This window comes from Puma concolor, chromosome F2, assembly GCF_028749965.1.
Source record: "Puma concolor isolate L17-30 chromosome F2, mPumCon1.1.hap2, whole genome shotgun sequence".
NCBI lineage: Eukaryota > Metazoa > Chordata > Mammalia > Carnivora > Felidae > Puma > Puma concolor.
This window is the reverse complement of record NC_141684.1, coordinates 79,178,650-79,195,850: the sequence shown is the minus strand read 5'-3', so window position 1 is coordinate 79,195,850 and position 17,201 is coordinate 79,178,650. Positions and strand designations below refer to the sequence as shown.

At 41.1% G+C, this 17,201-nt stretch overlaps 1 protein-coding gene across 9 annotated transcripts in view; it reads right to left on the bottom strand.

Moving 5' to 3' along the window:
* The window catches only part of ST18 (ST18 C2H2C-type zinc finger transcription factor), a 144,148-nt gene that overhangs the window by 26,292 nt on the left and 100,655 nt on the right, over window positions 1-17,201 (bottom strand). For all 9 annotated transcript variants that reach the window (XM_086695286.1, XM_086695287.1, XM_086695284.1 and 6 more), the window contains 2 exons: window positions 12,658-12,903; window positions 6,631-6,746 (listed from right to left, as the gene is read on the bottom strand). In XM_086695286.1, coding sequence (XP_086551412.1) covers window positions 6,631-6,746; window positions 12,658-12,903 — 362 coding nt within the window. The remainder of the gene's footprint in view (window positions 1-6,630; window positions 6,747-12,657; window positions 12,904-17,201) is intronic.

Below are 17,201 nucleotides of genomic sequence, written 5' to 3'. Positions count from 1 at the left end.
TTTTTTAAGTTTGGTGGTATAAAGAGGTCGAAGAATAAAGAAAGGATTGGAGATGTCGGTGTTGTGGGAAAAGCTTTTGTTTTAGATTCTGATAGCTGGCTTAAATTACAAATCTTCAGGGGCGCCCGGGCAGCTCAGTTGGTTAAGCGTCCGACTTCAGCTCAGGTCATGATCTAGCGGTTTGTGGGTTTGAGCCCCGCGTCAGGCTCTGTGCTGACAGCTCAGAGCCTGGAGCCTGCTTCGGATTCTGTGTCTCCCTCTCTCTCTGCTCCTCCCCCGCTTGTGCTCTGTCTCTCAAAAATAAATAAACATTAAAAAATGAAAAAACAAAACAAAACAAAACAAAAACAAGTCTGCAATGAAAAATCCTACCCAATCACATGGGCCTAACTAGTTGGGCAAAATCTTCTGGGAAGGTTTGCAAATGAAAGTATTAACCGTGGAGAAAGGAAACACGCTAGTTCCTTTAGTAAGTGTCTTCAAATTCTAAGACAGTTTATTCTAATCAACATTAAAAAATTCTATTTTGAGGGGCACCCAGGTGGCTCAGTTGGTTAAATATCCAACCCTTGATTTAGATTCAGGTCATGACCTCTCAGTCGTGAGATAGAGCCCCTCTCAGGTTCCAAGGCCAGCAGGAGTCTGCTCGGATTCTCTCGCTCCCTCTCTTTCTGCCCCTCCACCACTCTCTTTCTCCCTCTCTTTCAAAAATAAGCAAACATTAAAAACAATCCTATTTTGGGGCACATGGATGGCTCAGTCAGTTAAGCCTCTGACTCTTGGTTTCGGCTCAGATAATGATCTCACAGTTCGTGAGTTCGAGCCCCTCATCACTCTGTGTTGACTGTGTAAGAGCCTGTTTGGGATTCTCTCCCCCCCCCCCCCGTTCTTCCCCCACTTTGCGCGCTCTCTCTCTCTCTCAAAATAAATTAAAAAACTTTAAAAAATCTTGTTCTGCAAACCGTTTCCAGTAAGTAATTAAGGTACATTTATCTGTTAGAAACACAAAGCAAAACATAATTTTTAAAAAGGATGAAATTATAGAGTAGTCAGACTTTAACAAAACCAGTGAACTACTGCAGTTACATGAAGATCAGTGGTATCTGATCTGGAAGATGCGGAAAGCCACGAGGTCTCTACAGAGTTAATTTCCCAGGAATTCAAGACTGTATTCCCAAAACTGTTCCCAATGTTTTCAGAGCCTTCCTCTTTCCTGTTTGCTTTGTCCCAGCAAGAAGTGCCCACTACAGGGGCACCTGGGTGGCTCAGTCAGTTGAGCTTCCAACTTGGGCTCAGGTCATGATCTCGCGGTCTGTGGGTTCGAGCCCCGTGTCGGGCTCTGTGCTGACAGCTCAGAGCCTGGAGCCTGCTTCGGATTCTGTATCTCCCTCTCTCTCTGTTCCTCCCCCACTTGTGCTCTGTCTCTCTCAAAATAAATAAACTTTAAACAACAATTAAGAAAAATAAGAATAAGTAGTGAATCCGACGTCTGAGAAAGGGCACATGGTCCAGTGTGAAGGGAACTCAGCCAGTTCCTCACCGACACCACACGTACTATGGAACTTCCCACCAACTGTCTTCAGAAACTGGATTTCAAGGGGCGCCTGGGTGGCTCAGTTGGTTAAGCGTCCGACTTCGGCCCAGGTCATGATCTCACGGTTCGTGAGTTCAAGCCCTGCGTTGGGCTCTGTGCTGATGGCTCAGAGCCTGGAGCCTGCTTTGGATTCTGTGTCTCTCTCTCTCTGCCCCTCCCCTGCTCTGTGTCTGTCTCTCTGTCTCTCTCTCTCTCTCTCTCTCTCTCTCAAAAATAAACATTAAAAAAATTAAAAAAAAAAGAAGTGCCCATCACAAAATAATCTCACTTCATTTTTCTGTTCAAAATGACAATGCAGGTTAATTATCAATCTTTCACACTACATTTAGTTTGGAATGACTCTGATGTTTTGCAAATATTGACCTTTAAACGATGAAAATTTGCCATTTTTGAAGGGATTTAAAATAAGATGCAGACACAAAATCCATACAAAGTTTTCTCCCGCGAGGGAGAAAGTATATGGCTGATCCCAGGTCACCTCTGGGAAGAAACAGTGTTCGGTGAAATTGAACCTTTAGTGTGTTTGGTACTATACCCATCACACTGTTCCAGCCACCAGGCTCCAGGTGAACATTAAGTTCTTTATGAAGTCCATAAAGAATGTAATCTGAGATTACTTAAATATCAGTCACAGGTCAAGCCAATAAACCGATGTTGCCCTAGGAATAATTTCATCGAACACTTCCTAGGTGCAAGGTTTGCAACAGCATTTAAGATGTGTTCCCTGCTCCCGATTCATGTTCGTGCAGCTGGGAAAGAAGAGGCAGCATGGTAAATATTGTTTACCAATGGCATGGATGTAGGAGAACACAAAATCAATGAAAGAAGAACCCCCCTGCCCCCCTGCCCTCCTGCCCCCCTGCTCTAGTGGGGGAGGCAGACAACAGAGAATGCAGGCGAGCAAAACGTACGAGTGTGTTAAATACTGAGGGAGCACAGGAGATCTGGGTAAGAGGATGGGAGCATGGGGGCTGGGGGTGGGGGGCGGCTACAGTAGCCAGGAAGACCCGTCAGGGCAGTGACATCTGAGAGAAGAGTCGAGGGAGATCCCTGCAGAAGTCCGTGGTGTGGTGGATGGAATGGCAACAGTGAGGCCGTGAAGCCTTAGGGGAAAAGCAGAAGGGGTGGCTGGTGGGGAGGGAGGGGCAGGGTCCTACCGAGAAGGGACAGCTCACTGCCCACGGGCCCTTGGAAGTGGAGGTGACATAGGCCTGGGAGTCCTCGGAGTAGAGATGGTTCCAACATCATCCTACATCCAAAGGACTGAGTGTAGACAGAGGAGAGAAGAGGTTCCAGGACTGAGCTCTGAGACATTCTGCCTTTGGAAGGCTGTCCAGGAGTCTAAGAAGGGGTCCTAGGTGAGGTGGAAACTGTCCTGAAGTGTGGTTCCCTAGAAGGTGCTGGAGACAGAGCAGGACGTGATCAGCTCTGCTGAATCCTGCAGCCCCGGCAAGTAGGGTCAAGGGGACCAAGAACTCACACCAGATGGGTCCCCTGGAGAACTTGGGGATGCTTTGGGCGGAACGGTGAAGGCACAAGCCTGTCTGAGAGAAATTCAGGGGAGAAACTGAGTCACGCAGTAGAGGCAGCTTTCTTGAAGAGACAGGGGCTGAGGTGAAAGGCAGGTCAGGAGAAGGCTTTTAAGTTTTCTTACTAGAAAAATTTAAACATACTTTTATGCTGAGGGATTCAGAAGAGAAGGAACAGATGCTGGTGCCTAAGTGGAAGGGTTACTTTTTGCTAGAAAGTCTCATTGATTGGCAGCTTTAAATATATTTGTGTAAGAATGCGCTTTAATATTTCACCACGTACACAGAATATTTTCTTGCATTTCGCTCCCTCACTCACATTAAACACAACCCAGCCAGGACTATCCTGCCTGCTGGGGATGTAAATGTAGAAAACCAGTGGCTCCTGCCGTCTTTGCCTGAAACCCCCTTCGCCTCTCCCCTTCCTCACTTACCACCATCTATCCTGTTATCTCTACTCCCCTGCCCGACAGCTCGGGAGAAGGAACTTAGTGGCGCCTCCGGTCTGACAGGCCCAGGTCAACTCATGTCCGTAGGGAATTTGTGTGAATCGCACCCTAAATTCTGACGATACACAGTCGCCCGTCTCCAAGGCTGGCCGAATGAGGCTGTGAGAGCCGGGCGAGTCCACAATCTTAGTTTTTGTCACTGCACTGATGCGGTGGCTGTCCCTGTGCTGTCCCTGCACACAAACTTCTCTGAATTTCTCCACCTCGTGCTCCTTCTCTGCCTCCGTGACTTTGTAAGACCCATTTTCCCAAGGTTTGTTCAGCATTTTCTTAACCACTTAGGGTGCAAGCCAATAATACCCAATGCCCAGTTTGGCATTTTGTTAGCTTTTTGCTCCCATGGCAATCATTTGCCACGGTCACCCTCCCGAACCTCTAAACGGCCTCATTTCTGCATTCTCTGTGGGCTTCTGTTTTCACACTGCTCAGGTGTGTTCCTCAAGTTCTGTAATGAGCACTCTGTCCCTTTCTTTCTAGACTTTCTCTAGCATCCTCTCCCAGGGGCCACTGCCTCATGATCTCATGTCTGAATCTCTACGTCGGTGTCTTAGGTGACCTTCCTGACACAGTCCCCGAGGGCCTCCAGCCTCACGATAATTCTGCGCACTGTTCCCCCTGAGGTATACACCCTTAGCTCACTTCTCTGTCTAAAACCCACGGCTTGCTAGTGCAAACCTGCAGCCAGGCCCTCTTCTCTGCTGCTTGGCTCTATTCTCACTCTCTCTCCAGGTCCAGCTGGCCCTCAGGGCTCAGCTCAGGGCCTCTGCCCGCCTCCCCTCTCCCCCCCCCAGAACCTGGTCCCTGTTCCCAGCCTCTACCGCAGTCTTAGCTGGTGCTTACTGCCATCAGGCGCCCTGGTCTTCAAACTCTTCTGAGTCACAGAACCCTTTTCTCAAAGGGGTGATGGAAACCATTACCTCCCCTACCCAAGAAATCATTTACATGAAATGCTGTCGGGTTCACACACTCCCTGAAGCACTGCCTTGGATCTTCTGGGGTCAGTAGGGTCAGATTAAGAACCTCTGATCAAAACATAAACATTTCTTCAACTCATTCAACCAACCCAGAAGCAACATTCTCTATCCCTACACCCCATTTATTTCCTTGGAGACACTTTCTGGAAGGGCAGAGTTTGTCTGCTTCTAAATTCCCAGCATCTATATGTGCCTACTAACACATGGTAGGCATGCGAAAAATTGTTACTGAAGGGGCGCCTGGGTGAGTCAGTCAGTTAAGTGTCCGACTTCAGCTCAGGTCACAATCTCACCGCTCGTGAGTTCGAGCCCCATGTCGGGCTCTGTGCTGACAGCTCAGAGCCGGGAGCCTGCTTCGGATTCTGTGTCTCCCTCTCTCTCTGCCCCTTCCCCGCTCATGCTCTGTCTCTCTCAAAAATAAACATTAAAAAAAATTTATTTTAATTATTACTGAATAAATTAACAATTGTTCCACTGCCATAGAGAGAATAGCTAGACCCAAGTAGTCCTAAAAAGATGTGCCTTCTTAAGAATGGATTCTGGATCTGGGGCACCAGGGGGGCTCAGGTGGTTAATCATCCAACTCTTGATTTGGCTCAGGTCACAATCTCGTAGTTTGTGGGATTGAGCTCCGTGTCGGGCTCCACGCTAACAGTGCAGAGGCTGCTTGGGATTCTCTATCTCCCTCTCTCTCTGCCTTTCCCTTGCTTGTGCTCTCTCTCTCAGAATAAATAAATAAACTTAAAAATAATAAAAATAATAGAAAATAAAGAAGAATGGATTCTGGATCTTTCACTCCATCATCACCACTGACTGTAGAGCATCACTACACTCATCATGGTGAAAACGGTAATTGATTTCTAACAGAATCCCCAAATTAAATGTAAAAATTCCTCTTCAAAAAGAAAAAGCTGGACTCTGCTTTGTTTTTGTTTTGTTTTGTTTTTAATTTTAGAGAGAGAGCATAAGCAGGGCAGAGGGACAGAAGGAGAGACAGAGACAGACAATCTTAAGCAGGCTCCACACTCAGCATGAAACGTGACTTAGGGCTTGATCCCACGATCCTGGAATCATGACCTGAGCCAAAATCGAGAGTCAACCGACTAAGCCACCCAGGCACCCCGGTCTCCGCCTCCCAGGAAAATCTGTGAGTCTGCGAGGGAGGTTAGACCGACGGGTAGTAAGTTTTTCGTATCATCTGTGTGATAACAATACTGTTAATTATGTATGGAAAGGAACATTAATTTACTGACAGGTACTTAATATTTATTGTAAAATCAAAAAGAAAATGGCTGCCGCCTGTATTTCAAACACAGGTGTAATATTTTAAAATTTTCAATGTAATAATTGTTTAAATTCTCATTAAATGTGATTAATTTATCAAAAAAAATTTCAATAGGAACATGAATTAATGTACTTCCCTATTAAAAAAATATTTATGCCTTTAGTGGACAAAATACAATAATCTTACATAGAATACTGTGACCTAGTCTATGCCACAGGTAGTAATAGTTATCACAAAATGAAAACATTCTGCCCGCTAGGCATTTTATATATTCTTATAGATTATTTCATTAGATTTTCACAATTTCATGAGATGACTATTGATATCCCTGTTTTACATTTAAGAAACTGGAGGTTCAAATGAGTTAAAAAACTTTGTCTAAGGCCATGAGACTAGCAACTGGTACTATAAAGACACAATAGAACAAAGCACAACGAAACATTTTGATGAGCCAAACAGAACAAAAAATGTAAACATTTCTAATTGTTTTATATTGGTTTTGTGTTTTTAAATCATTTCTTAGCATGAAGTCTCGTCATGTACACTTTGATTTTTGTAATTCTCTTAGTTCTAAGCAGAAATTTCGGTACGTATCGAACACTTAACTATCGACTGGTTGAAATTGTCCTAAAACATTCCGAAAATCAGCTACACAAATCAGGATATGATTACTCAAAATTATAAACTTGAGTCTCCTAGTTCTAGAATCTCGCAGAATATGCCGTTGAAGATGACTTACGTAATGAGCTCTTTTTTGAGGTCTCTCGCGTGGAGCTTGGGTTTAGGACTTGGTATGGAGGCCTCTCCAGGAAACTTTTTTTCCTCTAAATTTTCTAGAGAGCTCGCAGGGTCTTTCTGGAAAAAATAAATTAAAAAAAAAATACAGAAGCACAGAAGACATTAGGGAACCTGAAAAGACAACTGTATATGGAGTCATTAGGGTGGAATTTGAGTTTTAGCTTAATGACTTAGCTGAAGTTCCTCATTGGATTTGTACTCAAAATTAATGAGGTAATAAAGTATAATGATATCCTGATTAGGATGAACCTCTATCCTTGGTGAAGAAAAGAAAATTATAATTCATGAGGACATTTTGGCAAATATAACTACAGAGGCATTTCTTGAGCTATATAGTGAATATGTTTCTGATTTTATTGCATAATGAATGTTTCCTGGAGAATGTAGAAATAGTTCTTTACGTACACAGCAGTCATTGGTAAAACAAAAGAAATATTGCAAAAGTGAACCACAAATTTTTAAATGAAAAAGAATAAGTAAATTTAGGTTAACAAAATGTTCTTTTTGATATACAAAAAGTTAACATTTAAATTGTTTAAGGATGTAATAATTGGTCCACAATATGTAGGCATTTGGTTTGATCTTTCTGGATAATTGCTTTTATTCTCAAATCATTTCCTATTTTCTTAAGTTACCTCTTTTGCTTAGTATCTTGTAAAGCTTTTACTCACTGGATGGAATTTCTTGCTGGCTTACCCCTCATTTTTGTGGCCTTCTTTTAAGCTTAATACTGATCTTGATTTCATAAGGAAGATTTATCAATCCTTTCAAATAATTTATATACCGTCTGATATATTATCTTACAGAAAACTAATGATGGTTTTCCTCAATTACATAATTAGCTTACATTCATCCTTAAGCTTATATCCAGTAAATATAATGCTTCCTGGATTTAATATTAAAATCAGATTAACTAATATGGAAAACTATTCTAATTCTCAAAAGTACTGATCTGTTGAAAATGAGAAAACTATTCTGAATTATTCAAGGTAAATCTCATTTAAGTCAAATGGATATAAAAATGTGATGGCAAAATATAATATATATAATAAAACGTATATAATATATTTTAATAATTCTGAGTCTACACTCAAAATCAGTGGGAAAACAAACTCCCTGGGTTTTCCCAACCAAGGAAAAATTCAAACCTTGAGCTCAGTCATAAAGGCACGTGTAATCATTTTCATTAATTACTGGGATCACAATTCGGCTGTTTTCCACAAAACCACACAGCGGTAAATACACTGGTAAACCATCTCAAGTAACACCATCCACAGACCAAATTAATAAAACCTGGTTTGGTCCAACTTCTTTCTGTATATTCTTTACAGTGCTAAGTATTCCATTGTATTTAATGGATATATGTTGAAAACAGTAGGAGATCATAATGCACCGTTTAAAAATAAAGAGAAATGGATGCCTGATAGTAGTTGCCTTCTAAGATACAAAAAGAAATGCTACTTTGACGCTCCTTCTATGGAATCTACAGCCAAATGGACGGATGGCGCTTATCTTTTTCAAGCTTTACAGTGTAAATGCCTAACATGAAGCAACTCCTAATTATAAGACCTTAAACCTGATAATACCACCATTTGGGGCTATCTGGAGTCCACCCGAGGAGTGTTTTCTGCTAGAATTTATAAATGTCTTGGCTTTTTGAAAGTAGACACAAATGCTGAATCCAACATTGTCTCAGTGTGAAACAGCCTTTGTTTTTCTGTCTAGGTGCTGAATTTTTTTTAAAAATGGCATAAAATGAAAAAGAGCCTTTTATTATTTTCTTCATGATAAAATTAAGAACACAGTATTCCTAAAGGCGTGTACATTTATGGGTGAACATAAAAACATATAAAGTTTATAAGCTATTGTTGAACTGCGGAATCTATACATTATGAGAGGCAAGAGAATAAGGGATTTTGAAAGAAATGATCACTTATGAAAATTTATGCTATTATTGTGACTAAAATGTATATAAACATAATGCTTGCAGAATGTATGGCATTTAATTTGGAATAGGAACATGTGGTAACGTTTTAATAGGATAATTTTATTGGATATGACCTTTTAAATATTTCACAGCTTCTTAGAAAAACTATGGACTCTTATGCACGCAATTACATTATGAAATAACTGTCTTTTTCCCTTTTCTTCACTCAGCATCCTACCCCTAGAAACCTGCAGAGAGCATATACACAGACGACCATCACAAAAGAATTCCTAATTTTGTTGCACAAGCATTTTATACTAGAAAAAATTTTAAACAGCACCCAGTAAAAAATAAGTCAATATCATTTGGAAGAATTTTTTTCAAAATTTCAACTATAATTTTAAAAATAATAATTTTATCCTCTGGACATGTAAGAGAGAATGCAGTATATATGCATTGCATTTAGAAAGTATATGGGTGCAATGAAATTCCTTTAATGTACAGATGGAAGTTTATATTGATTTCAGTAAAGGCCAGAACATAATGGTAACATGAATAACAGATAATAGCATCTGGCACTTTTAACATTTTAAGCCCTGAAATCTTTGGAGAACTGACAGTTGAATGCAACTGACAGCCCTAGTTATTTCTCCGCACTTTCCTTTCGAGATATTTTGAGTTTTTTCCAGATTCAGGATTTTTTTTTGCAGGGGGCATCTGGACAGGCTATTTCACTGAGAGAGACAGACAATATTTTCTGAAAATTACCACCAAAATTAAGCAACTGTTGTGCATATGAACTAGATAACAATGAATTAGAAATAATCGCTCTGTTTCTGGTTGTGTGTGCGTGTACGTGTGTGAGTGTCCTGTGTGGCAGGGCGCGGGGAGGCGGTGGAGGTGGGAACGGGCAGGACGGGGGTGTCAGAGCGGAACTGACCACCCTTCACAGCTTATGGCCTGGGCGGAGCACAGCATCCCATTGGGCTCACTGGAAAAGTGTGGTCACGTCCTGTAGATCAGGGTCAAGGGGGGCTTGGTCCACTGTTGCCTTGGCCACATCTCGACAAGTACCGTTTCTTCATTGTTCTCTTCTTCCCTTTCCTTTCTAATTTCTCAATATTTCCCGGCTGTCACCATTACTTGATGTGCTTTTTAATCTTTTCCTTCTCTTTATTTTCACCCTTCTCCTCTTTCTTCATTTTAGGAAATCCCAGGCCCATTTCTTAATTTCTGTATGACCAAGGACCAACAACTTTACCTCCTCGAGTCTCAATTTTCTCCTCCAAAAACTCTGACCACAATCCTGCTTTTCAGGATTGTTAGGATGATGAGACACTGTGTCTAAAGATCCCTTATCTTTATCCTTACGGTGTCCCTCTGTTACTTTCACAACGAGGACAATGAATACAATCTATTTTTTCAAAATAGTAACTATCAAGTATCACAGTTTTCATTTACAAGATTCAGAACAGGGAGAAAAGCATTGTCTGTTTGTAGATTACCTTGGCGCAGAAGGAGGCACAAAGAACGAGGGCTGAGAAATTGTCTTAGGGAGTCACAGTGCTTTAGAAACACTTTTGTGTGTGTGTGTGTGTGTGTGTGTGTGTGTGTGTGTGTGTGTGTCCCCATCAGGTATAGTTTCCCCAAGCAATGAATTGCTCATGGTCAAATAACTGTGACAATAAATATTAAGCTTAAAAAATATTGTCAACTCAAACCTAGGGCAAGCACTTTGACCCAAGAACTCACTTAGCATCTTCAACGTCCTCTTTTGTTATTCTTAGTGACACTGAATTTCCACACAGCTTCCGGATTCCAGATTTCAGAATGCTTAGGTTGTAAACAGTAGCAGTAAAAGTCTCTACTGTCAGACCTGAAGTAAGTTAGCCTTTCTGAAAAAAGCAGAAATCTAATCTAAACAAATCCATTTTCTCCACAATTTTGCTGGGAAACAAAACACTGTCACAGATATACAAGCATTAGATAAGAACATACTCTAGTTGAATCTCCAGGGTGTATCCAGATTTTTTTTGGAATTACGTAGATAAATGAGATTGGAAATAAAGATAAAATATTTATTATGAGACCTCATTTTCTGGCTGATAAGACGTATAGCCAAGGAGGGTTCCTCAGGCACTTACTAGACCCCCAAATGGGAAGTGTGTCTCAGAATGTGAATGCAATGTTGACATTGTTGCTGATGCCAAAAATTATAACCAAGATCAAACAATACAAGAGACCTTAAAGGAAAACAAGAACCTACTTGACACAAATTTTCTTCATTACTACTCAAGACTGAATCAGTATGTCTGACACCGGAGGGAAGATTTCTGGTGACTGTTGACCATGGTCCATTTATAGCACAGTCACAAGGGTGGGGACAGAAAGTCTACATCCCACCCTGCACATGACATGGAGATACTCCCAAACAAGGTGGGTGTTGTCCTCATGGGATCCATCCAAGAATACGACACAGTTATGCTTACTTTGTAAATACCATACTTCATGTGACATAAGACTTTTTACCAAACCCTTAACAATAGATCTTCTGACTAGGATTTGGCTGCCTTTTGGTGGTGTAGAGTGGGATGAGCCGTGGTCTTCTCAGCTCTTGGACTAACTGGTGATTGAGCAGTTTGGGAGGGTAGGCCTGTTCTCTACAGCTGGCTACTACAGAGGGGGACTGAATCGACAATCTTGAAAGGAAAGAAAGAAGGAAGAAGGGAGGGAAGAGGAAAGGAAGGGATGAAGGAAGGAAAGAAAGAAGGAAGGAAGGGAGGAAAGAAGGAAAGAAAAAAGGAAGAAGGGAGGGAGGAAGGAAGAAGGGAGGGAGGAAGGAAGAAGGGAGGGAGGAAGGAAGAAGGGAGGGAGGAAGGAAGGGATAAATGAAGGAAAGAAAGAAGGAAGAAGGAAGGGAGGGAAGAAAGAAGGAAGGAAAGAAAAAAGGAAGAAGGGAGGGGGGAAGGAAGGGATAAAGGAAGAAAAGAAAGAAGGAAGGAGGGAGGAAGAAAGAAAGAAGGAAGAAGGGAGGGAAGAAGGAAGGAAGGAAGGAGAATTGCAGAAACAACCCAATCTTGTGATCACTATGTCACATTTATGCTTCTTTACATCAACTTAAGCTCTCAGATGTTAAAAATCAAATTAGTATTTCCCCCAAAACTTTCTGAACTTCAAAAAGCTCAAAAAGGTGATGGACACTTCCAAAGACAGTAGCTATTTTAGTTCTTTGAACGTATCAACCAGCAAGTATCAACAAGTTTCCTGACAGCAAAGCAAAATGAACCACTCCTGTAACAGGGTCCCATTTGTAATCATATAGTCTAAACAGTGGAGGTTTCTGGCCATGAATTCTTTTGAATGACTCTAAGTCAGGACTAATCAGACTAAGCCAGGTGGCTCAAACTATGGAGATGAAGGCTTGATGAATCCTGCACAGTGACATCTGGCTTTCAAGGGTGAAACCACTCCAAAGAGAACCAAATACACAGATGCATCTCCTTGACTTTGGGATTGATACAATCTAGACGCCCAACGTTCATGATCCACATACCTCGGCCAATGGCTCTATATGTAGATATCCTAATAGTTCCTTCATGAAACCAAGGGAATGAATCTGACACTTAGCCCTGATTCTTACTTATCCCTGATTTGACTTCATCTTCTACCCTCTGGTTCAGAAAGAATGAGTACGTTGGCATTTCAGTGCTGGCTTATATATGGCACCTTACAGGCCTCCGTATTCTGAAGGGATGAATAATATAATCTCTCATTCAGTGCACACAATTGCAGCCCAAACGGGGATACGATGTACTATGGCGACGTCATTTTAGGTAAGTGACAGGAAAAGTTGGATACATTTCTCAATTTCTGATGAAATTTTAAGATCACCACTTTACCAGAGTCTGAAACAAGGTACAGAATTATGTATTGTCTACACAGGAAGGAATACGAAAAATAATTCAGGAGGAAAAAAAAGCTAAGAATACTGTCCAATCATGCTGTGTCTTAAACTTAGTGATTGACATATTGAAACAATACCTCTTTCTCCTCCTCTGTCTTCCCATGAGTTTTGCTATAGTTGATAGGAGTGTCCCAGCCCTCTTGATCACAGAGAGCCTGATAGAAGGCGGCATTGACCAAAATGCTGCTTGTTTTGAATGGGGAAGAGGAAGGAGTTGGAATAGAAGTGTTAGAGGAAGTTAGGGGTGCAGCTTTGTCCAGGATTCGATTTTTTTTCAGGCTTAAGTCCAATGTGCCATTTTCATCCACTTCTATCTCGGCTCCCTGGTATACAATAGGAAACAGAAAAACATTTAAGCAGTTTGCAGTTACAGCTAGCCATGTGGGGCTTTTAAGGGATCATTTTAAATGCAAGCTTTTATGTAAGTATATCTGATTTAAAATCTAGCTTTCCGATTTGCTTTGGTTAATGTTCAATTCTTAGGCAGACTTTTAAGAGCAGTGCCATTAGCGAGCTTCGTGTTTCTGGGTTTAAACAAAGTAGAGCCTAATATAAATAAGATGTTCCAAACGCTAAATGTATTGGCTAACCCTGTTTTATGTATTTTTTTGAAGTTTAGCTTTAAATCTCCTTTCCTGGCTTGCAGAATTATCACTCTCAATTCATCATTTATAGCATTAACACTTGAGTTTATAAAAAGGCACAGCACTCCTTCCCAGCTCGCCCCCCCCCATCACAGTATTAACCTAACACAAATAAATGCAAAAATAACCAGCTGCAAGAGAATTTTTATTGAAATATTAGATTCATAGGAACGTGACCTTTTACCCTGGGTGACTTAAACCAGAAAAGCTTTGTTACGTTGTGGGGGCGGGGGTGGGAGGCCAGATAGGGCAAACCGTTGCTGATTGGGGGGAAGGGGGGGCGGTAGGTAGCAGTTGCCATCGGGACTGCTTGGGAGTAAATTATACAGTGAAACTGCACAACAAAGATGATTATTTTCCAGATACTTAGTATGAAACTAAAACTCACGATACCTCACAGCCTTTCTCCTTGGGATACCTCTGGCTATGTTTTCGTTGTTGTTGTTTTTTAAGGTTCAAGGCCCAACAACTGCTCAGGTGCTCCGGATCGTCCAAATGATGCATCCTAAGGACGGCCTCTGTGCTCTCGTCGACTGTGGTCACCGCCATCCAGTAACTCAGAACGTGGGACAGCGTGCTGGGCTCTTTCCTAACTGGGCCAGATAAATACCTCTCGGGTATTTTCACTATCATCCACCAATTCACAATTAAATCTTGGACAATGTCTCCGCTTTTTTTTTTTTCCTTTTGGCTGGCAAAGCAGGAGGTCTCTTTGAATACGTTAGCAAGATCCCTAACACATATGGTAGCCAGTTACTTCCCGGGGGATTTATTTTAACTCCCCATTTACACTCTGCCTCCCCCACCCCCCAACAGTTGCCACTGAAGGGTGGGCCAAGGTAGCCGCCTCCAAAGGCTCGCTGCTTGCACCTGATCAGAAAATAAAACCCCTCTTCTGTTCACTTGTTTCACCTGCAAAGTTCCTATTTTCAACCTCTCAGCCCATGAGGTAGATATGCTTTATTAAATTTGTGGGAGGTAAATATACTTCTAATATGTTTGTGCTAAGATGCTTTGGCTATATCTTTCTGTCCTTTTTAGTAAATAGTTTAATCTCCTGTGATAGTTTTAAGCCCTGAATTTGACAGTGCAGCTTATCCGGGATAATAACTTAGTAACCACAACATCTTATGCCATCTGTATAATATCAAATACGTTTTTATACCAGCATTAATAAACCTTAGTTACAAAAATCCAAGATATTAACCATATCCGTGCCACGTGCTTTCTCCGGGATCTAACAATGTATTCTGCCGTGAGCCCATCGAAATAATTCTTGGCATCATAGCTGATATGTAACTATAGCAATGAAACAGAGCTATAGTAATCAAGTTTAATGGCCAATGTGAAGTAAAATGCTAAATATTGTAGTTGCTGACATTTTTCATTAAAAAAATAAAAAACGTGGGTTAAGACTGCACAACCAACATTCACATAAAATTCCAGACCTCTGTGACAGATGGCTTAGGAAAAAGAAGCCATGTGACTGGGCTGCAGAGTTTTATAGTGCAAAACCCATAAATAGTGCAGATTCGATCTCCCTGAAAAAAATATCAACTATTCCAAGACAACACTGATATATATATTTTAGTTTTTACAGAAGAAAATCCAAATAGTAAATAAAAAATCAGAGATTCTCAGAGTTGTTATGATTCTACATCTTGAGTAATAATGAGCTGATTGGGGGGAAAAATCACTCCTAATGTTTAAAAGAGGCACTCTTGTACATCCCGCGCCCCAGCCGGCTGCTCTGAGCACCTGACTTGACAGGGAGAAAGCACGTTTGGGTAGCAGGGTACAGATGGGCTTTAAGTGAGCGCACAGATGCATTCAACAATTACACACAGTACCAGAGAAGGGTCCCTTTCTGCCCATAGATGGGTGGATCACACGTTTACTGCATGGATTTTTATTCACAGCCGTATCAATAGACACCACTTCTGTCTGTGCCTGAACCTCCAAAAGGAAGCGCAAAAAGGAGGGGGTGGTGGGAGAGGCCGTGATGTGGACCCCCACCGCCACCTTCTCATATTCTGATTTCTCAAAGTGCCATTCCAGACCCTTATTTTAATCATATCAATTTAAATTTAAAGGTTTTTTTGAGGGTAGACGTCGGTCTAATACTATCCATGCACTCTCCAACTTAGGAGCGACACCAAACACCATCACTTTCAGCCACTTTTGAGGTACAGGTGCCACGCAGGATGTATTTATTAATTACATTATTGAGAATCCATATTTGGGAAAAGAAGATTGGAAAAATACTGTTCCTGCCTTCCAGAAGTGTGTGTCATGCATAGAGGAGATTGTCAGGAAAGGTAATTTAATAGATATAAGTTATTATTCAACTGAAAGTTGAAATAATTATTCATTAAAATCCTTATTGGTATTATAGAATAAGAGGTGATTCGGATGTCCACCAACAGCGAAATGATTAATGAAATTATGCTACATCTATTTAATGGCACATTATGCAACCAGTAAAATGATATTGATGAGGCTTCTGTTGCAATCAGGAAAAGATGTCTATCACGGAAAGCAGGAAACAACCCCGAATCCCTATTATGCTTACAACCAGGGGGGAAAGGGTAGACATTCGTTTTCTGAAGAACAAAAGGGAAAACACAGAAATTACTGTGCTTGGATTTAGAAGGTAGTCTTAAAGCAAGCCTCCAATATTATCCAGGCAAATGGCAGTGTTATATTGTTTTAATAATGAAAAACTATACATTCAAAGATGGCGATGAAGTAAAAGCAAAAAGAGAACTTTATCTTAAATGTTCTGACTGTGAAAATTATTAACTCTCAAAACACAGATATAACAGGACAGCCTTGTTTTCCTTATTCGACAAGGTTTCCATGAACACAGGATAGGCCGTCTTTCCCTTTTTGACTTGGCTAACAGGAGTGCAGACATTAAGCGTCCCTCCGCTTAGGCTGCTGCCGCGATTAGCCCCCGACTTCACCTTCTGGCTCATGTTCTTCCACTTTTGCTGCCAGATGCTTTATTTGGAGAGGATCTTTTCTGTATTGAAAGCTATCTGATGTTGTCAAAGCACGTAGGGTATTAATAATAAAATATATATATATATATATAATATATTACTATATAGTACCTGAGCATCAAAACTATTAAGTTCAGAGTATTAGCTTATGAAGTGTGCTCAATATAAATAGAATGACAGAATTCAGGGGAGAAATCCGTGTCTGACATAAGGTATGAAATTAAAATAAAATTTCTAACCATTTCCCGAAAGTCATTGTCTGAGACTCGGAAACAAAGTCAGTGAAGATTCTTAAGTTGGACAGCAGTCTACATAACACATAATAAGATAATGATAATGATAATGATAAGATAATGATAAGAACTTTAAGAGCGTAAGAAATTGGACAGGTATGAATTAAAATTTTAGTTCCAATTAATAAGAGAAAATTATTTAATGTCTCCATGCTACTATTCCTTCATCTGCTAAGTGGGATGATATCTTCTTTACAGAGTTTCTAGAAGGATTAAAAAGAATTAACATAGGCGGGGCGCCTGGGGGGCTCAGTCGGTTAAGCGCCCGACTTCACCTCAGGTCATGATCTCATGGTTCGTGAGTTCGAGCCCCGCGGGGGGCTCTGCGCTGACAGCTCAAAGCCTGGGACCTGCTTCAGAGTTTGTGTCTCCCTCTCTTTCTGCCCGCTCTCTCTCTGCCTGCTCTCTCTCTGCCCGCTCTCTCTCTGCCCACTCTCTCTCTGCCCACTCTCTCTCTGCCCGCTCTGTCTCCCCGCTCACGTTCTGTCTCTCTCTCAAAAATGAATGTTTATTAAATTTTATTAAATTAAATAAACATTAAATGAATGTTTATTAATGTTTATTAAAAAATGAAAAAAAAAGAATTAACATAGGCAAAGTGCTTATTTACAGTGCCTGGCACATAGTAGGTGTTCAATAAATGACAGCTAATAATAATAACAATTTGATTGGGTTTTCG